A 22,570-nucleotide genomic window follows, 5' to 3' on the forward strand; every position below is an offset into this window, starting at 1 on the left:
CTGTGGTGCAGTTCCGCATGCTTAGAGCTATATGTATCAGTACATAGGGCAGTGTTCTTTGCAGACAGAAAAAACAATCACACACTGCGTCTGTTGCAACCGAGTGAAATAGGCAACGGCAAGGTTCATCCATTAGTCATGTCTTGCTCTGTCAGTCAACGTGCCTGCTTTAATTTAAACACAACTTGACAGTTAACTGTTGGCCTTTACTACTGGTGCATTCCTCATGGCAACCCATCTACCGATTAGAACCCACTTGGCAGTCAATCTACAGACTCTGCTTAAACAATAGAAACGTGTTGTTCCCCTCTATGTTGGTGTTCTTGCAATTTGTTCTGACGTGCCCAAGGTGAAAACCTTGGGAAAAATATGTCTTTTTTTTGGCAGTACTCAAGTTCTGTATTGCCAAATGATTATTTATTCCAATTTGTTTGAAACTTGGTCTCAGTATTGCCGTTTCGTTTTATGTCTTTGCAGGTCTGATGGTACCAAGCAACCATTGAACCGTTGTGAGGCTTCCCACCCCCATCAACGTTTACAGCCGTGCAACATGTCACAGCCACAGGTAGATGGACCTCCTGTCCTGGTTAAATACACTTGCTGTACTTCACTTTACAGTTGTAATGTTTAACATCAAAGTACTTAGTGCACACAGCACAAGATGGCGAAGAAAATTAATATACTTCTGTTGTATTTGAGATTCAAGCTGTCTTTTGGCCATTTGTTTTTCATAACCATTCATGTAGACAGGGTCACTTGAGGGAATATTAGTATTACTGAATTAGAGCTATTGTAAACACTTGTGATAGACTATAAAAATATGTTTATACATTGCAGATTAATAAGTAACTTGTGGTATTTTTAATTTGGGATTATGTTTGTAGAGAGCAGTGTAATGCATAAATAAACACAATCAAAATTGCAACTAAATTAGTTGTAAAATTGCATATATGTACAGGTGTTAGAACACTTGGAATGTTTTCCTTAAATGTTGCAGTTTTATGCTGTTATGACGACAGTAAGGTGGGTAAAGTGACAATAGTAACTTTTACTTTGCGTTCTTGAAGCTATTTGTCTGCCCTCTCCTCCCTCTCTTTTAACTTCAGTCTAAAGGTCTAGCGTTTTTTAATATGGAACAAAAACAGAAGTTGCTGGAAAAGCTCAGCAGGTCTGGCAGCATCTGTGAAGAAAAAAATCGGTTAGTGTTTTGTGTCCGTTGACCCTTCCTCAGAACGGTCACCGGACCCGAAACGTTAAGTCTGATTCTTTCTTCACAGATGCTGTTAGACCTGCTGAGCTTTTCCAGCAACTTCTGTTTTTGTTCCTGATTTACAGCATCCACAGTTCTTTCAGTTTTTGTTTTTAATTATGGCTTTGGTGTGGTGTAGTGAATAGCACGGAGCATTAAAAAAAATGTTACATAGCACGGATGTTGGAATTTTCCAAAGACATTTTTATAGTTAGATTTTGTATAGCTTTTTTTTTGATCAGATGCACCTGTTAAATTATCTTACTCCCAACTCAAACTTGTATTTCTTTGCCTCCACAGTAATATTCATAAAGCTAGGCCAAACTTTAAACTCGAAAGCTCCAGTTCATACTAAACTTGTTTATGCATTAACCTTTCCACGAAGTACTGTGTCACAGAAGTTCTTGGGTATTTTGCTGTTAACATTTAGTAACAGGAATCTTTCCCTGGGTATGTTCAATGATGGCTTCTATACTCTCAATATGTTTTACATGGTAGACATGCTTCTCTAGTGGTTTGGGCTTTACATTGTCTGAAAAGCGTCTTTGAAAGTGAAAATATTTTTGTTGTCTTAAGTTGCTATTTTGTATAAAAGTGCAATGGAAGGTGAAATAAAGGAAGTAAATGATTTTGAAGGATATGAAGGGATCAAAATATGTATTATAGGAGGAGAAATCGGGGAAAGAAGGTCAAGTCTGATCAGTACTCACTTTTTATTCAATTGGTTACATCTGTTTGTCTCTCCCCAGCTTCGAATAAACCATGTGTTAAATAATGACACCTGTAGTGAAATGGCATGAATAAGCCATTGTATGCAGAATGTGGTGGGAAAATCAAGTTACATCAGAGGAAAATATATCTTGTGTCCTTGTAAATTCTTCCACAGATGTTTAAATAGTGTACAGGGCAGTGCCTCGAAAGTAGTTAACAACAAGCTGCCTTAATTTACTTGCCACGATTGCAACAGTGTAGCCCTTTATATAGTGATTTGAATAGATAAAGTTGCCATAGCTCCAAAGGACCACAGTGCTGCTCTGTCATTTGAGAGGCAGGTCGTGCTGGTGTAACCGGAGGGTCACCACACCTCCGATCAAGTTGGGAAGGACCTCAGTAGGTATGAGAATTGAACCCACGCTATTGACGTCACTCTGCACCACAAACAAGCTGTCCAGCCAACCGAGCTAACCGGCACCTAATAATTTGAATATGAAACATTAAAAGGCCTCTGTGTAACAAAATCATAAAGCCCTGTAGCTCTTCATAAAAAATAGTTTGAATGTTGGTTAATTGTTGGCTGTTTTCCTATGCTGTTTTAGCAATTTATATTGTACTGTCTCTTCTTTTTACATGTTATCTTGCAATGCTCCTTCCCACTCCAATAGTTACTGTTTGCATTCCTCAGTCAGTTCACATACAAATATTAAATACATCATACTATGTTCAACATTGCAATAGTTCAGCCATTTTGGGAAACATTGAGTACAGATTTGGAGCTTAAGTTTCGATTTTGTTAAAGGGCAAGTTAAATAGAATGATTGCTGAATGTCCAGTCAATGTGGCAACTTTTAAGCTAGCTGTTTGATTTTGACTTGTGCCTTTCAAAAGCTCAGAGTTCAAAACAGCTGCTTAATTTGTAACATCTACAGATATATATCCATGAACTTGTGCTTAAATACATTGGCCTCATGGAAATGTGAGGTGGAACATGCCTAGATGCAAATTTATTGTGTCAAGTTACATTTTCAAATTGGTGTGAAAAATCATTAACAATTGTCACAGCTACTGTGGAAATCCAAGGTTTGAGGTCTTGTAAATTAATATTAGTTGGAAACAGCATTTTTGCCGTATCCAATCATTTTATCTATGTTTACTTTATAACATTTTTCAAAACCACCTTTAAAGCAGATTTATTTAGATATTTCGGAGAATATTTCAGAGAAATTTGAAACATTAAAATCCTAATTTGTTGTGATAAATGTCCTTTTTTTCTTTTGCAGACAATATGGGCATCGGGCACAGAATGTATAGCCAAATACAACTTCAGTGGAAGTGCAGAACAAGACCTACCCTTTAACAAAGGCGATGTTCTCACCATTATTTCAGTCACTAAGGTAATAATATTTATTAAAGTCCACTTGGAAACAGCATGAAACACTTCTACAAGATTTGTTCAACCAGTAAAATGTTTTTGTCATCTAGGAAATGTGCACACATTTTACTTCCTTTATTAAAGCATGCAAGATTACAATGTTTATAATGGCGTAAAATGTCTGCTTTATTAACTGCCATGTGCAAATTGCCCTTCACAAACCACCTCCCATAAAAGATGTGCAGGAAAGATCTGAGGAGCAGCAGCTGCTAATTGAATTGTGCATGACTTACCATCCAAAACCATTTCTAACTATTTGGCTCACATGCAGTGGTCATCTCCATTTTCTTGTATCCAAACATAGTAAGAAATCATGACCCCCTCATGCTCAAAAACAAACTGCTACACTATTACTGCTTCAGTAGATTCTAAGCTGATTTATATCAGCATGCATACTGTTTCATTAAATTCATCTGCTCACTTCTTGGTAACATGCAAGTTTCTTTGATTTTCAGTACTTACTGCAAAAAGTGTTTGATGCAATGCTTTAAGGAAAGAGCAAGAAATTGTATGCACTTTGTAAAAATTGCATTTGGTATTCACTGTGTTTGTCACTATGCACCTCCTTAGTTGCTTTCTCTTCTATTTCTGTTTTGCCATTTTTAGGATCCAAACTGGTACAAAGCGAAGAGCAAAATTGGTAAAGAAGGTATCATCCCTGCAAACTATGTCCAGAAAAGAGAAGGAGTCAAATCTGGTGCAAAGCTTAGCCTTATGCCGTAAGTATGTGCTTTGGTGTAATAACCACAGACCATAGAAAAAACAAGTGCTATTGATGTGCAGCTAACACCATTACTGTTCCTGTTATTGATCTCCAAAATTTGAAACAATGAAGCAAAGGGAGAATTCTCACCAAATGTTATGGGAAATGCTTAAATGTAAGATTGTAATTTGGCATTTCCTACGGCCTGATTATTTCAAGGACACTAAATCAATTGATTATGCCAGAACCGTTACATTTGATTCTCATGGTGGGGTCTTGATATCGGCCTTATTTAAAAAAAAATTTGGACGCAGCAGTAGAAATTTGTATCGCTTTTTGTCTGGGTATAAAACAGTTGCAGTGTGTACCAGTTTCTTGATTGCAGCGTTGCAGCGTGAATATCTGTCAACTAATCTGCCTTCCAACCTTTATACTGCTAAATCTTGCATGTGAAGTAGTTTAATATTGATGCAGATTGATGGTGCAATAGGACTGACAATGAGGTTAATTTACTCGGCGCTGGACAGCAACCAAGATGGAATCTTTATCAAGGCAGTTGATCTTCCTTGTCTTCAGATTTGTGTTTGTCGATGGACTGCTGTAGCTGTTCTGCCAATGACTGTTTGGCTGTCTCAACAGTTGCTGTGATTCATGTGCAGAAATTGCAATTCTGAGTTATCAGCTTATTAGCTCTAATGGAAGTGAACGCAACCGCAAAGTACTCCAAAAAAAAGCAGCCGTTACAATGGTTTTTCATTACATAAGTCTTAAACTTATTGGTTACTATTTATCAGCAGATGTGTTCTCAGAATGATGGCGATTTAACATAGCATGATGTTAGAGTGCTTTAAAGGTTATAGTTCAGAATTACGTCTAATGGTCATTTAATCTTACTCCGGGATAAAAGAAAACTGATTCACTACCAAGCTAGGTTGTGGAAGAAATCTCAAGGGGAAAGAAGGTTTGAGATAATCTTGGGAAAATTTGTTAAATGAATGGTTCAATGGAGTATTGATAACGATCATCCATCTATTATTCTCCTCTTGTCAGAAGGACAGTCAGAATTGATTTTGTGAAAGGGTTGCTATTGTTTTCATTCAGCCAGCTTTTAAGAGATAAAATTGTACCATTAAGCTGATAAGTATGCCATAAAACTAATGACTAGGCTGCAGGGCCAGATTCTTTCTGTTGTAATAGCTGCTTTGAGTGAAATGTTACAATTGATTTTTCTGGCATTTGCCTACAACAAACTGTAGTTTGAAGGGGAAAACCTGATAGCTTTTGCTTGTCTTGTGCCAGTTTTTAATGGATAAAATCCTCGATCCATGTGCTATCTGTGTAATGTGATACCCAATTCAAAGATCTTCTATCAGCTCTGTTGTTCTAGTAAACAACTTGAAAGCAAAGTGATACAAACGCATGAGTTTGTCTTTCATTTCAAGAGGAATAATTGGCTCACTGTTTTCTGAAACACATTACCTTTATTTTAAAAATATAGATCCCATATCAGTTTTAAACAGTCCTTATTTTACTGAGGCTTTCATGAACGGGAACTTCCTGGTAAATATTTAACGAAGAAACAAACCTTACCTAAATTTTAAAGTTACATTCCTTCCCACCTTTGCTAAAGACATTAAAGTTGAAAACAGTGCGATATTCCCAACAAAGTTCACAAAAGATATTGTCATTTGGTGTGTGCGCATTGCTGGCTGTAATACTGTGAATGACAACCTTCTGCAAATTACAATTCCTACAGTAACTGAAATTCAGTCATTATTTTTGCCAATGCAAGGAATTATTTTCTTTCCCTACTGTGTCATTGTGCACTAAAGAATTGAATGTGTCAAATAATATGTATGGAACTGTTCTTTAGAAACTAGTGCCATGAAACGTAACAAGTGCACTTTTTCAGAGTATAGGTTTCAAACTGCTGTTGGCAGTCATAAATCCTTGAGGATTACTTACAAAGGAAGACTTCTCTTTTAAATATTCATCTGTTCTTATCATGCCAAGTGTCTCCTGATATTTTAGTTGATGCTAGCTGCCTTAGGTGGTGTAGAGTTTTGTACCTTTGCATACTTTGACTGACTGCCCGGATGAATACTAGATTAACCAAATGCTACAGTTAACTCTGTAAAATAGGCAGCCATTGTTGTGTGTAGGCACTAAGTGCTTTTTTGATGGAGAATATAGAGTCACATGGGTACTGACCAAGGTTAAGTTAAACAGCTTTGTTTAGCCTAGGATAATTGTCACAGAGGAGCATTGTACCACTTGTAAGTCTGAGGGGTTTATGGCAGTGGCTGAAAACAGTGGCTTTTGTCTTCCCAAAATATTTAACTGGAGGAAATAATGGCCCACCCAAGTCTGGCATTTGGGAAAGGAGTTTGACAACACAGTAGCTGGAGACATCATGCCAGATAATCGAGATGTATATGGATCTCATCCGTGCACGTCTGGAATATACTTTTGTGCTTAAATAATGTTACTGAGGAGCAATGTGTGAATGAAGAAGGGTGGGGAACCAGAGTTTGAGAGAGAGTGTTTGGGCGTTGAGTGCTAATACAGAAGCAGTTGGGGAAAAAAACAATGATCTGTGCTCTGGCTACAGTTAGCTAGGCAAATATGATACAGAGAAGAGGGAATCAACAAGCATTAGTTGTTCCAAAGACAGTTCAGGATTGGGCAACGTCATAGTCAAAAAAAACACAATATGAAATTGTGTCTAGAGATTTTTACTGTCATTGCAGGGATGGGAATCTGGTTGTAGTGATTTAAACATGGAGTTCGGGAGAATGCGGACATCAGGTTTTCGACATGCTCGCTGAGCTGGTGGGTTTTGTTGCAAACGTTTTGTCACGCTAGGTAACATCGTCAGTGCACCTCCGATGAAGCGTCTGCGTTCTGTCCTGCTTGTTATTTATACGCCTTGGTTTGCTGGGGTGGTTGGTATTACTGTCGGGTATTCACCATCCCTCCTAACCTTCCGCTGTCTGATGCTGAGCGCTCTGTACTCAGCAAACGGCATGCCCATCTTGGTTGGTATTACTTCCGGTTTTGTTTCTCAGAGATTTGTTCACAGAGTCTAATTCAATGTGTTTGTTGATGGAATTCCAGTTGGAATACCAAGTCTCCAGGAATTACCTGGCGTGTCTCTGTGGCTTGAGCTACCGGCCACAGCAAGCATGTCTACAGCCTCATCCACAAACCGAGCTACAAATCTTCTCAAACTTTAAATGTGGACATCAATTTGGCAAATTCCAATTTAAGGGGCCTCGGAGAGGTTGGGTACGGGGGTGTTAGTTTGTAAGGATTAAGGAGTTAAAAACGTTTAATGGTAAATGCAGGGCTGGGGGATCGGGTTTGGGAGGTCGGTCTCGATGGGATTCTCTTTGCAGTGTCGGTGTGGACTCTTGGCCTCTGTCCACGCTGTAGCAGCAGCAACAACTTGTTATAAAACTATTAGTCATCCTATATTTTGCTGCTTGGAAACTTGAAGACAACAACAAATGATCTCAAACCTGAAACTACTTAAATCACAGAAAGTTAAGAATTGGAGAAATAGTCTATCTGACCTTTGGAGCTAACTTGTGTATGAGAAATGAAATAGAATAGTTACAGCTTGACCACTCCCAGGTTGACGTCGCAGCCCAAGTGTTGAGTTGCTGTATCAGGGGATTAAATGAAGAAGCAAAGAAAGGGATTGAGTGTGTAAAAGGGTACATCAAAGAGATAATTTGGTGACTTCATTACTGTAACATTCAAGGAAGGATGATGCTATTTCATCCTCATCCTGTGTCCAGATAGTTTGTGATGGGAAATGTATGATTGGAAATAGCCTGCAATGAAAATATTTTTGATTTTGCACAGTATGTTTTATTTTCATATTGCTTTCTGATTTATGCTGTTATCTATTGCAGCTGGTTTCATGGAAAAATCACTCGTGAGCAAGCAGAGAGGCTCCTCTATCCTCCTGAAGATGGTTTATATTTGGTACGGGAAAGTACCAACTATCCTGGGGACTACACACTGTGTGTGAGCTGTAGTGGGAAGGTGGAACATTACAGAATCATTTATTCCTCCAGCAAACTTAGCATCGACGAAGAAGCCTACTTTGATAATTTGATGCAATTAGTAGAGGTCAGTTTGATATTGATTTTTAATGTGCCTAGAATACTTTTAAAATAATATAATTTCAATCTCATACCAATGGATTAGTATTGACTTTCATGGGCAGTCTGTAATAATTATTATTTAACCATTATTACAGAATCAAAATTTGTGTGATATGGTAGGATTATAAGAGGTAATGCAGAGGGTTTATCTTGCATATGAGTTTCTTTTTCCTAACTATTTTGAAGCATTGTTTTGGATATATACAAACAGGTTCAGACCTGCTGCCACATGGACCACATTTAAGCAATAGACTTCCAATCTGCCTCGCATTGACAATTTTGAATGTGCTTTGGGCCTAAAAAGTTGCTTCTATTCTCATGTATCTATGTTGGAAAAAGTTTATTATGTTTCCCCAAGTCCCCATATTGGCAGCTATATGGAATCTAAATGATGAGCAGCTTTTTAAAAATTTTGTCTGGTTATTTTGGTTAATCAGGACTTCATTCTGCTTGTCAAATGTATGAGCTCTGTATCTGTGAATGTAATATTTAAATTGAAACAGCTTGCTGAATTTAAGGATTATTTGATTTGTACCTTCCAAGTATGCTGCAGATGGCAGGTAACACTTTTTACGATAACGTCCTAAGCAGTGCACTTTATCTGTAGCCTAAATACTGCTGTGATTATTTTTAATTTTTTAAAAGAAATTCTTGTGTGAAAATATGACTTTACTGAAATCTTTCTATCCACCAGTTTTTATTAATTTATTGCAGATTAAGAATGTCTCATAAAATGTATTGTTCTTTCTTGAAGTTATTTAATGTCAGGTTTAGGTCAAATTTGGCCTATTTGTGGGGTTGACTGTTGAAGTTGGGATAATTTTCTTATCTTTAAATCTGCATTCGGATACAACCTGAAAGCCATTCATCCAAACGCATGTTACTATTTCAAAAGTTTCGCCCAAAATTTGAGTCATTTCACTGTGTTGTAAATTCTGTTCTGTATAAAATCTTTTTTCGAGTGTCCGTATCGAATGGCTGCTTGGTGTGTATCCTGTATCAAAGAGAAATGGAGCCTATAGCTCCGGACCTGAATGTGTCAATTCAACATCTCTCGGCTACCAAATCTCTTCCCGTTGGATTGAGTTAACATGAAAAAAGCTGATCAGTAGAAATAACTTCAAGAAAAATAAACAATGTGCTTTAGTGTCATGATAAAAGGCTTGTCATTATATTGCATTTCACAGTTTCGAAAAGTTTTAACAGTAAGTGCAGCCATCCCTCAAACGATTTGAACGATCTAACGATGCCATGAATAATGCCTTCGATTCGAAGTACAGATTTTATACCCATTATTTCTAATATAATAGACGGTATTTTAAATACGCTGCTCAAAGCTTTGTTATCGTGAGAAACAATAGCTAAACAGTTACTAATTTTCAGAAATTTGCAGTTTGTTTCTAATTGACTTTATGGAGGAAGTTATAGCAAAAGAAAGTTAAATGTGATAACTTGGGTTTAAGTCAATTTTAATTTGTTTCTATTACTAAACAAATTCAGTCCTTGTCTTTCCTGAATTATATATGCAATTTAAGCATTCTACCAGGGCCATTTAGCAATTTGCCAAGTATTTAGCCTTGTCATTAGCAATAGTTGTGTTTTTCAGACAATTTTCTTTATTAGAAAAGGCTTTTCAGGATGAAAAGTCTGTTATCACCTGACAATGAATTAAAAAGGCACCTCCTGCATGTGTGGGCATTCTTCTCTTTCTCTCTAACCACCCCAAAATAACATGACTTGGAACTCTTTCTCCCCTTTCTTTGATTCCTATTGGGTCAGAATCCTGGGGCTCACTCCCTAACAACATGGTTTATGTAATTTCACCATACAGATTACAATTATTCTAGAAGGCAGTTCACCAACGCCACCTGCCAGTGGTACCCATGCCCCATGAATGAATAAATAACTTGACTGAAAGGCGGCAAGTTTCTTTTACACCAGTCAGGATCGTTTAGCCGTAGCTCTTGAAGGCCTGTTCTGCTGGAAGAGGAAGTCTTGTTTTGAGGCTGCCTTCTGTTTCCTAATACCACGACAAACTGGGACAGAATAAGTGTCATCATCCTCTCCCAAACAAAAGGAAAGACTGGTCGAATTGAGCGTCTTCCCCACCTTCCTGAACCAATTTGATGAGAGTGAGTGCTGTAGTTGGAAATCTATATCCATTGCAGTCCTATTTCATCTTCATTTGGCATCTTGGCTCAAGATAATTCAGGCTCGTTTTGTGTATATTCATGGGTCTTGTTTGACCCATAGTGCAGTCATGATGTGGCACATGTTATTTTTGTTTAATGCTACTTTAATTTTATTTTTGGGAAAGTGGTGAAATTCAAATCATCACTGCTGTTGCAACGAAAGCTTTGTTCATTTTTCTGAAGTTTTGACCTTCTAAATAGCTTAGGCTTGTAAACCCTATTTTTATTCTTGTTAGATAGAATAACTTTATATAAACTATAATTCAATAGATATTAGTTTCTTGTTATGATTATCTTTACGCAGAAGCTGCCATCATTCTGAAAGAATGTTATTTAAAGGTTTTCTATGCACCTTTTAAAGAAGTTATCCTAATGGTTCAATTTAAGATAAGGGAATTGGTCTAACCTTGATGAAAATTGCTTTGCACTTCTGGTAGTTCCTTTTTTAGAAGGAGGTTGAACAAATATAGAGAAATGCAATTATGTTTTCAATGCAGCTGCCTGCAGTCTCAAGACTGCAGTGTATTTTAAGACGAGTTTATGTATACATTTTTTTTTTAAAAGAAAGGCCTAGTAAGAGTGACATTTTTGTTAGACCCTCCCAAAAAAAAAATGGTACATTATACAGATATAGCTTGATGTCGATTTGGGGTCTTGTGCATTAAACAAACTCATTGAAAGCCACCAGCTACTTTTCTCAGGCTGATAGTCATGGCAGCTGTGAGTATTGTCGTACAGAGTATTAGTCCAAAGTATGTTCTTTTTAGTTGCTTTGTAGTTCTAACCAGTGTTCGATGGAGGTGTTAGTGTACTGGTGTATGAAATGTCAGTTGCATTATAAAGCAAAAGAAGCAGTAATTTGCGAAAGCTGCACTAAATTTAAATGCATTTTTCTAATAGTTTTAGCATGTTGAATGTAAGTACTTCACAAACCTCCTACCCAAACTGTTCAAAATTCTGCTGGGGGTTAAGTGGAAGAAATAAAGGATTGTAAATGCCAGTTTAACCCAAAGGTACTTGTCACTAGATTAATGATAATTCAACTTACTAGTTCTGAAAGCTGTTTTACTTGCTCTATACAGAAGGACATTCGGATATGCGGTCAAGAACTGGCTCTAGCTCGTATTTCATTTTAAACAGAGGCTTCTGTCACATACTATGTAGTTTGTACTGTTTGTAAAATTGAGGCTGTCAGTGCTGATTCATTAGGAAGTAATTGAGTACATTTTTCTCATATGTTTTTTGCCAGGCTTTTTTGAGTAGTTGTTTCTTACATTTTAAAAAAGAACTGACTAAGTGCAGACTTGATGATGACTTGGAAACAAGCAGTTCTTTTGTTCTTGGGCATGGGGTAGGGAAGAGAATGCTTTCTGTAGTGGAGCATTCGAGCGAACAAAGCCGAAGAACCATCTTTGTCAGAAAAATCTAGCTATTCTCAAATTATTTCCCTGTTCCCTTTTATTTGAGGAACTGACAGAAGGAACATCACACTCGGGCTGATAGGGCAACCAGATAATCTGCCTCCCAGCGTCACTTCCTCAGTACTTAGCTGTGCAAGGGAACAGTACTGTTCTTTCCCTCCTGTATTTTCTCCATTTAAAAGAAACATGTAAGAAAGATTTTGTCACTGGAGTTTATGGAATTCTAATGAGAAACCTACTGATGATGGGAAAGTGATTAAGGTTTTAAAATGGCACAGCTTCGTACGTTGCTGAACTAGGTATTTACATATTGTACACTTTATTGCCATTTGGGCACTGAAATTTTCAAATGTATCTCTTGGTACGCAAAGTAACTGATTTGATTGTGTCTGCTGCTAATTTTTTTTACTTGTTTTTGCAAAGAAAAGTAAAACTGTTGAATGTGATTTAAAAATAGTCGGAAAGACAGGTACATCTAGGTTCAGTAAAAGGAAGTTTTGCAATGATTTGTGTACTGATAAGTTGAAATCTGTTTTCAGAGTGTTGATATGCGTTAGCTTTCAATGTAGAATTTCACATACTGCAGCATGAGTGTGGCTTGAAGTGTTCGCAGTTTAACTAGTTGGAAGTATCAAAGCAAAGAAGAAAGTTGGATTCTGGCATAAATGGGCTCCAGAACTGGTCTGCTAAAGGACTACAGGTGACAGTAATTGAGGACTCCTTGCTGGAAAGTTGGCAAGAGCCATCCCACATTCTTTGGGGAAGGCCCGCCACATTATGTGCTGGGCAATGGGTGGATCGTGTTTAACAGACTGATTTGAATTAGGCAGTGAAAGTCTTTGAGATTTTCAAGGATGTTAATCAATAGTTTAGCACAACTGCCAGTTTTCCACCTTCCCTGTCCGGAAGGCAACATTCCCTGGGGAAGAATCCTGTTTTTCTTTTAAACCAACCTGTTCAGACGGGTTATGACATGGAGTCCTAGAGATGTACAGGAAACAGACCCTTCGGTCTAACTTGTCCATGCTGACCAGGTATCCCAAATAAATCTAGTCCCATTTGCCAGTGTTTTGGCCCATATTCTGCTAAACCCTTCTTATTCATATACCCATCCAGATGTCTTTGGCATGTTTGGGGCAGATGGTTCTTGAACCTGATCTTTCTGGCTAGAGGCAAGGACACTACTACACCGTGAGAGGCCCCAACAACCAGCTGTTGTCTATTTTTAATCAATCTGTTCAAGCAATTAAGAGTCCAGTTCCTTTTTTTAAAAAAAAAAACCTGTCTGTTCAGGTGTGTTGTGACACCTCTGGTGCAGGTGGGACTTGAACCCGGGACTTGTGTCTCAGAGGCAGGGTCACTACCACTGCACCACAAAAGCTCCTAAGATCCCAGCCTTTTTTTAAAAGACCCATGAGCATCACCTGCTCTTAGTCAACTCTGGAGCTTTCCTAGTTTTGTTTTTAGGGAGGCTTTTGTGAAACAGGGATACCACCACTATCTCTGGTCTGGAGGAGGGCCAGATTCGTCATACCTGCTGCAGAAGTGTGCAATGACGTGAATAGATTGATTAGTAAATATCTCCTGGTTGACCTTTCGGGCTGTTGTGGTCCAGTGGCAATGAAGCTACCTCTGAAGTAGGAGGCTTAGGTTAAAGTCTCACATGCTCCAGAGGTGTATAATAACATCTCTGAACAGGTTGATCAGAAATATCTCCCAGTTAGACCTTTAAAGGGACCAGCGTTTCTAACAATGACAGGTTTTCAGCCAGATCAGGTGCTCCCACTGGCAGAAGGCCCACCAACCTGGAGTTGCTAATTAGTCAGAAGCTGGTAGGTCTTCTCTAATTTGAGGTGCCACCAGGGAGGTAGTTGCTGCTGCCAGTAACATACCCACCCAAGGCCTTGGATCATGGAGGCAAGGCGAGAGGTCAGTGACGGCTGGAGAGTGGATGGAAAAGTGCATTATGGAATGCAGCTAGCTCATTCTTCCTGATATCTGGTCTCAAGCCTTTGAATGTGCACTAATTGATGGCACAGTGTGAAGTCAGATCCATGAACCTTCCTACCAGGGACCTAATGGATGAAGTGATAGGAAGTCAGTAGGATCCTTGCCCTCCCACTGTCACCAAATCTATGATGGTAGAATGTGAAATGTAAACCTTTTTTTTTCTCAGATGCTGCTAGACTTGAGTACTTCCAGTATTTTGTTTCTCATTTTCAGTATCTGGGGTACTGTCATTTTTGTAGAAAACTCCGGCTTTCATCTTGTGTACAGAGTATTAGTTCCAGTTGTATTAACGATGTATTATTCCTATTCTATTTCATTCATTGGCAGGTTTTTAAAGAAGCTATAGTTTCATTATTAATGCGGAACAGGTGTGTGTATATATTTACACAAAATCAAGAATGCTGCCTGTCCATTTAGAGGAAATGGCAAGAATGCTTTTCTTGATGAAACTGTAGTTAAAGGCACTGCTTTTTATTTGATAAGTGGGTTTTGCTGTAGTATTAGTCAATGAGTTCAGAGTTGAATGGCTCAGTTTTTCCATTAGATCAACATTTAGTTAAATGCTGAGCCATGATTTAAAAGTATAGCACATTTCAGGGGCATTGCATTGTAAATCCTTGTGTAATAGTGTTCTATTTCGTAACTGGATCTGAAGTGTGTACAAGAAAAATGAGCACCTGCAGCTTCAAAGTTGTACTGGAAACACATGCATAACATTTTTGACTCATGCAAGTAATGCTTCGGTTCACGTTCAGGTTGGCCTTTAAGGGTTCATGGTCTACAGGCTATGATGTTCATTTTGGGAGTGCAGGGCTCCACTAAATAACATGGAGAGCAACATGTAATAGGTTGTGGATTAGTATTACAAGGCTAGTAGCAATTGGCTGACTTGGGATCAGATCAAAATACAACAGCTCTGCTATTCCACCAGTTCTTTTGCATTAGAAATTGTTGTCTTTGGCTTTACAAATTGTATTTAATTATTTTCTTTTTCTTGTGAATTAGTTATGAAGTAACAATATACTTAAAGCCTTTAAAAAAAATTGGAAATTAAAGATCCTTTTGAAGCTGAGGCTTTATAGGCCAAATAGCAAGCTTAAAAGAAATAAAAAGCTCTTAATTTCATCATATGGTCACCCCACTGATTGATAGAATGGTCAAATGAAAATGCTGATAGTTTGAGTATGGACATTTCTGAAATGACCTGCCCACAGAATTTTCATCCAGTAATGCAGATATATAAAATTCAGGAAACCTTGTTGTTGTACTGCCTTTTTGGCAGCAATATGTTAGGTCTTGTTGCCATGCTTTTATGAAGTTGATATGATCTATCACAAATGGTGAGGTGCCTATTTATGATAGAAAACTTCTATGGAAATTGTCAGTGTGTATGATATCCCACTATCTAGTATTGCTACCAGAGTGCTTTGGTTATGCATCTACTATCTTTTCAGCCTCCCTGACAGGCCAGCCCTGAACGTCCAACCATTTCCTCTTTAGTTGTATGATTTTAATTTTATTACCAAATCCAAGAACGTCCATAACTTCAAAAAGTTGGTTGCATTACACCTGCACACCTAACTTCAGTCATCCTTGGCCTGTTGCTGTGCTTGACCTGAAATGAGAGAGTTTTTGACTTTGATGGCAAACTGCCAGAGGACACTGACTCCTGCTTATTCCCTGGTCTCTTGGATACAGTGGCAGCTTCCATCTGAGAATACTTGCAGCTATTCTGTCATTGAGTCAGAACCAGGAACAAGTTTAAGTGCAGGATAGAGTTTGGCTTTAAGCCACTTTCTCCACACCTGAGCTGAGGTTTACTTGCCCCTCCACTGTGGCAAATCTGCATTTGCACTTTGCTGGTGACATGACAGCAATTTTCAGAGCTAAATATTTGAGTAACCTTCATATAATATTCTTTACTCACGATTCTCACATTACGCACAAGGACTTTTTGTATTCTTGTTTTCTGGTGCAAACATGACTAACTGATTTCTTGATATTGAGAGCTTCGTGGAAATGCAAATACAATACCTCTTTATTTGCCCTTTGGGGATATTGATGGCGAGCTAAGTCTGCTTTCTCTGCAGATAAAATTTGTACTACCAAGATGATTGATTTTAATCTCCTCACTCCACTTTAGTATGTGCTTCAGTATCCAATGGTTAGCTGCATCTGACATTTGTAACAATATGCTATCTTTCGTAAGGGCACAAATACTGAAAAGATTGTGAATTCTACCAGTTAATGAGCATGTGCGTTACAGGCCATTGAGATTTTAAATTGTGAATGCTTTGTATTAGATTTCTCAATTGTTGCCCTGTTAAGCTGCTTCATAGGCAATATTTTGAGGAATTGAGTTTGAAGGATTATGGAAGTGCCTTTTTTTTAAGTTCATTGAAAAGACATTGCCGTTTCCCCCTTGGAAATCATGTGACTTGTGATAATTGCTGCTCCTGGTTTCTTGAGCTCACTTTGGGAAAAACACTGACCATTTTACTACTAGGTTTTATGGTTGTCTTGTTTGAAGTATGTTTGTCGGCTTGGAGACGCTTTACAGTTAGTTGGAGAAAGCTTTCTAAGTATAAACTGCCCAGCCTGTGTCACCTGTTTCTGAAATACCTTTCTGGTGAAATTGATGTGTAACCTGATAGCTCTTCTGGAAGAGAGTGACTGAAAAGACTTCTCAATGTTATTTCCTGAGCTAGCTGTGTCTATCATGACCACAAAGACAATAGTTAGTGACTTCACCATACATTGCAAGACCACTAGGGAGACTGCAGATCATTCAGTGCCTTATGCCTTATTGTTTAGCCTTTGAGAATATCCACCTTTGGCCATAAAGTGCCTTCCTTTTTTTTGAAGTAAGTTGCTGCTGAGAGAGAAAAACCTTCTTTACCACTTAGTTGAAGTTAACGTGTGTTTTGGATTATTTAAAGAGTTTTTAAAAATTGCATTAAGTGGTCTGATAACAAATTTGCATCTTCATTTGGATGGGTTGTTTGTAATAAATTGATAATTGTGTTTATTAGATCCGGAATGAAAAGACCTGTCAAGCAGGCATTCTTTAATGTAGAGGAAACAAGCAATTTGCCATGTTGGGACTTGGTAAAAATATTGTTAAATTTATGTTGAATAGAGGGACAAGACAGACAGTCATAACACTGATCTGGAGCATGACTGCTTCATCATGAATAATCTTATAAATTGGACAGAATTTGGCTGAGCTGTAGCTGCAGGAATATCAATTGACTAACGTATACAAGTTCACTTTTTGACAACTTTCAAATTGCCGCACTAAACTAAGGCTACAAGTTGACATACATATAAATTAGAACATAGAACAGTACAGCACAGTACAGGCCCTTCGGCCCATGATGTTGTGCCGAACTTTTACCCTAAAGTCTATCTAACCTCCACTGCTACCTTATACTATCATCCATATGCCTATCTAATAGCCGCTTAAATGCCCCTAATGAGGCCGACTGCACTACCCTCTCCGGCAATGCATTCCACGCCCCTACCACTCCGAGGAAAGAACCTACCTCTGATGTCTCCCCGATATCTACCTCCTTTCACTTTAAAACTATGTCCCCTTGTAAAAGCTATCTCCACCCGAGGAAAAGTCTCTGGCTGTATACTCTATCTAAACGTCTGATCATTTTGTACACCTGTATCAAGTCACCTCTCATCCTGGAAAATAATGGTGGTCAAGATGAGAATATGGGTCAGACCATCCAAGCTCTGTGTGTGCGTTCATCAGAAACAGACACACGGCCTAATGGTGAAGATGTGTTAGACAATTAGAAGTTAGGCCAGGGCTGAGACAGTATGCCAAAGAAAGGAACAGGAGGAAGGTGACAGCCTAGTGGTATTATCACTGTACTGTTAATCGGGAGACCCAGGTAATGATCTCAGAGCTGGTTTCAGACCTCACCATGACAGATAGTGGAACTTGAATTTAATTTAAAAAACCTGGAATTAAGAGTGAAATTATGACCATGAGTCTATTGTTCATGTCCTATAGACAAGAAAACTGCCATTTTTACGTGGTGTGGCCTACATACGCATCCAGATCCGCAATTGTTACTCTTTTGGGCATTTGGGGGATGGGCAATAAGTGCTGACCTAGCCAGTGACACTTTCATCCCTGTGAATGAACTACTTAAAAAAAAAAGTAGTGATGACATGCTATTTTCTTTCATGCAAAGAGAATGGTGTGGTCTGATACCAGTTTGCTTTATTTGAAGGAATGCATTGTGTTCCTTAGAATGCAGTATTTTTAAGCATGTAGGCTTGTCTTCTGCGACCTGAATGCAATTCAAAGAAACAGCCCATGTTTTTCTTTTGTTCTTTTATGGAATGTGAATACACTAGCCAAGTGAACATTCATTGCCCATCCCTAATTGCTCTTGAGAAGTAGGCCAGTTCAAGCTGCTTTGAAGTGCCCTCGTCCTTAAAGTATAGGTAAATTCATAAACTGGTAAATAGGCTGTACCAGGTTTTTGGCAGGCAATCTGCTGTTAACACTAGGTAAAAAGGGCACAATTCCGCTTTTATAATATCTGACTGCTGCACCTTTCACTCTTTGCCAAAGTGTTGCGCACGGTATGGTCCTTGTATTCTGGTAGATACAATTTTGAGACTTGCTTGCTGTTGAATTCCTTATCTTGATTCCGTTAAAGTGGGAGAGGAGGTGGTGCCATAGCCATGATGTCACTGGATTAGTAATCCAAAACCCCAGGCAGTTGAGCTGGGAACAATTTTTTGAATCCCACCATGGCAGATCGTGAAATTTGAATTCACTAAAATTAAAAATAAAATCTAGTTTAATAGCAATCATATCACCAGAATTGATTGTTGTAAAAACCCAGCTGGTTCACTAACTTTCTTCTGGGAAGACAATTTGCCATTTTTAAGTTGGTTTGGTATGCATGTTTCTCCAGTCTCTCAACAATATGGTTGACAGTTAACCTGAAGTAGCCAAGCAAGCCATCCAGTTCCAGGGCAGTTAGGGATGAGCAATAAATGTTGGCCTATCCAGCATCATTCTCATCTGATAAATGTTTTTTTAAAGTGTCTTTAATAATCCATTGGCAACTGTTGATCAGTTGATGCCTTTCCTCAGTTGGCTGGAGATGAGTTGTGTCTAGAAAGGAAGCGCAGTGCCTGTTTTCTATGCATTGCAGTGTTCATTTCGAAGTTTAGTCTTTATGTGGTGATCCATGTCTGAAATGCAATTTGGAGAGACGTACATGAATGGCATTTGCAACGAAAGGGAAAGTTCAAATAGAATTCCCTCTACGCCAAACGTGCAAATTCCACAGTCTGTCACCCGAGGTTGAGAATCAAACCCAGGTCCCTGGCACTGAGACAGCGGTGCTAACCACTGTGCCACCATGTTGCCCTAAATGATACATTTTCGAAAGCATCATTAATTCATGAAACTAATTTTCAAAATGTGACAGTAGATGTACAAACATGTGAAATATCAGTTATATTGAGGTTACTATTCATCACCTTCAGTTCATATACCTGTCTCCATAATATTAGAAGTATGAATTATTTTCAAATTCATTAAAAATTAAACCTTTACTTTCATCAAACTATTTCTTTTTGACATTTAAAGTGGAAACTTACTGTGCCAGTTTAATATAGAAACTCACTGTACTGGTTTCATATGGGTTTTATGACCAAGACTAGAAGAATGCACTTGTTGTAGTCTCAGTACTTCAAAGGTCATAAAATAAGAATTGTACTTCCAGTTACTGAGATGGCCAATTAAATGCCTGATTTTATCAAGTATAAAATAAAAAAAAATGAATATTTGGTTTATTATTGAAACAAGACTTGGATTCAGTAAAGATACATTAATTGTTAACATACACAATTGTTCATGTAGAAATATAAATGCTTGTCACTCTAAATATTCCAAGAATAGATGCAAGCACGTACTTCAGATGAAAAGGATTCCTCTGCAGAGATTGACGTCTGGGCAAAAAACCATTTGGCCAATGGGTTATTCTTGAAGCCAAAAAGATGAAGACTTAAATGTTCCCAGATCTGTCACTCTGTTCTGGCACGTGGTCAAGTCACTAATCATGCGTTGTTGCCTATAACGTGTTTTCAGACACAGCTTGCTCAGGAAACGCAACAACAAATTGTTCCTTCAGTGTCTCTTTCATGAAAACAAATAGGTTTTGCCCTGAGCTTTGGCATTTGCGCAGAAAAAGGAGAGATTAGCTGCACTGCCCTTGAAGGCTGCTTATTCCTGAAGATCAAATAAAGCAAATTCTCAAAATCAGTCAACAAAACAAGTAGTTATCACTAATCATGTGACTTCAAGGATGTCTTTGTGTCACAGTCAAACTCGTATACAGCATGGAAACAGACCCTCGTCTAACTTATCCATGCCAACTGGGTTTCCCAAACCAAAACTAGTCCCACTTGCCTCCACTCAGCCCATATTCCTCTAAACCTTTCATATTCATGCACCTGTCCAAATGTCTTTTAAATGTTGTAATTGTACCTGCCCCTACCACTTCATCTGGCAGTTCATTTCACACTCCGACCATCCTCTGTATGCAAAGGTTGCCCCTCGGGCCCCTTTTAAATGTTTCTCCTCTTGCCTTAAAATTATGCTCTCTAGTTTTGAGCTCCCCACTAGGTAAAAGAACTTTGCTATTCACCTCATCTGTGCCCTTAATGAATTTATAAACCTCTGTAAAGTAACCCCTCAGCCTCCTACACTCCAGTGAAAAGATGTCTCAGACTATCCAGCTTCTCGTTAATTCAAATCTTCCTGTCCTCGTCACAAGGTTGTGAATCTTTTCTGCACCCTTTCCAATTTTTTAAAGCAAGGTTTCATTGCATTTTTAAAAAATATTCGTTCATGTGAAATGAACATCACTGGCTAGGCCAGCATTTATTGTCCATCACTAATTGCCTAGAGGACAGTTAAAAGTCAACCACATTGCTGTGGGTCCCAAGTCCTATTAGCCCAGTTCATTGTTTTAAACAATTCCACTGTCCACTGTGACTCTTGAACGAACACTTTTAAAGAAACTATTTCAGGTATTTCCTCAATTTTAAATGAATCAATTTTTCCAGAATTGCTTTTTTTAAAAAAAAAGCTTGTCTTCTAAGAAATATTAAATGAGAAGTGTCTTTGTAACATTGGTTAACTTGTGCTAAGTAAATAAATGGCCTATTTAGCCCTTAAAACTGAAACCCTTTATGACTTCAACTGCATAGCAAGTACTCATCACTGCAACCAGTAAAATATTGCTCAGTGCAAAACTGACAGGTGTATTACAGAATTATGTACAAAATTTTTATCCACTAGTGAACATTAAGCATTGCATTTCTTGGGAGAGACGGTAAATTCGGAGAGTGGTGAGGAGAGAATTTAGATCATTTAATGTGGTCTAAGGAGATTACAACAGGCTTGAGAAAGCATTTATACTGGTTTCCTACAACAGAATACTTTGAATAAGTTAGCGAATGATCTGAGTTAAGTGATTGCTTTTTTTAAAATTCGTACATAACCTCTGAACGAGTGCATTTCCTTTTTGTGTGGAAATCTAATTTGCTGTTGGATACAGTTGGGCCGCTGGTTGTTCTGAGTGCTCCGGCCATCAGTAAGGAATTCCTCCTGGTAGCAGGAGTGGTGTACCACATATTACTACTGCATTCCCAAGTCTTAAAAATACCATTGCTTTTGCTAAGAGGTTTTCGCAAAAGTTAGGAAGATATCTGTCGTGCACTCCCCCCACCTCCCCCAACGTTTTGTCTTTTTACTTTCTTCAACCCAGGTGGTGCCCTTCATAGAGCATTACTCCCGTTGCCAATATTAAAAAGTATTGCTTGTATTTGTTTTTGAAAGTGATGCAGCAGAGCCACTCCTCAAGTGAAGAAGGTCAAATTCATAGTCTCTAATTTTTTTTGAAATCCATTTTTAATCCTGCCTTCACTCATGATTCACAAAAAGGAAAAAGATACTAATGTTTTTGTAAGGAGCAGATAGTGGAGTAATAATTTTAAATCAGAGAGGTAGAGACGGTGAAGAATTGGCTTCATTGCTCAAGCAGAGGACAGCTAGTATCCCAAAAGGAATGAAAGTTGTAGCAAGTAGTCACTGGATTATTGATTCAGAGATAGTAAGAACTGCCGATGCTGGAGAATCTAAGATAACAAGGTGTAGAGCTGGATGAACACAGCAGGCCGAGCAGGAAAGCTGACGTTTCGGGCCTTACTGGATTATTGATGTTTGATTTACATCTACTACCTTAAGCAACGTACAGAACAGTGAGCAAATCAGCTACAGATGCAGTATGGCGCAAGTTTCAATATACTTGAAACTCTGCTAGATTGAAAATATATTTACCTTCTGTCCATTCTTTTTATTGCTTGTTTGTTTCCATGTTTAGCATTACACCATGGATGCTGATGGGTTGTGCACGCGTCTCATCACTCCGAAGCTTATGGAAGGGACAGTGGCAGCCCAGGATGAATTCTCCAGAAGTGAGTGGCAAGTTTGAAACCTGAAGATGCTGACTTATTTTGGGCTCCTTAACCCCACCCTCTACTTGCACATGCGCACAGGTGCACACATGCACAAAGATGCGCACAGAGACACAGACAGACACGCAGGCATATATACAAACATGTT

The 22,570-nt window shown here is 38.4% G+C and overlaps 1 protein-coding gene across 6 annotated transcripts in view; it reads left to right on the top strand.

Annotated features, from left to right (window-relative positions):
* Nucleotides 1–22,570, top strand: part of csk (C-terminal Src kinase) — a 128,801-nt gene that overhangs the window by 91,809 nt on the left and 14,422 nt on the right. For all 6 annotated transcript variants that reach the window (XM_048617135.1, XM_048617136.1, XM_048617133.1 and 3 more), the window contains 5 exons: nucleotides 478–565; nucleotides 3,247–3,360; nucleotides 4,005–4,117; nucleotides 8,022–8,241; nucleotides 22,329–22,422. In XM_048617135.1, coding sequence (XP_048473092.1) covers nucleotides 551–565; nucleotides 3,247–3,360; nucleotides 4,005–4,117; nucleotides 8,022–8,241; nucleotides 22,329–22,422 — 556 coding nt within the window. In that variant the 5' untranslated portion in view covers nucleotides 478–550. The remainder of the gene's footprint in view (nucleotides 1–477; nucleotides 566–3,246; nucleotides 3,361–4,004; nucleotides 4,118–8,021; nucleotides 8,242–22,328; nucleotides 22,423–22,570) is intronic.

This window comes from Rhincodon typus, chromosome 36 (genome assembly GCF_021869965.1).
Source record: "Rhincodon typus isolate 14 chromosome 36, sRhiTyp1.1, whole genome shotgun sequence".
In the NCBI taxonomy this organism is placed as follows: domain Eukaryota; kingdom Metazoa; phylum Chordata; class Chondrichthyes; order Orectolobiformes; family Rhincodontidae; genus Rhincodon; species Rhincodon typus.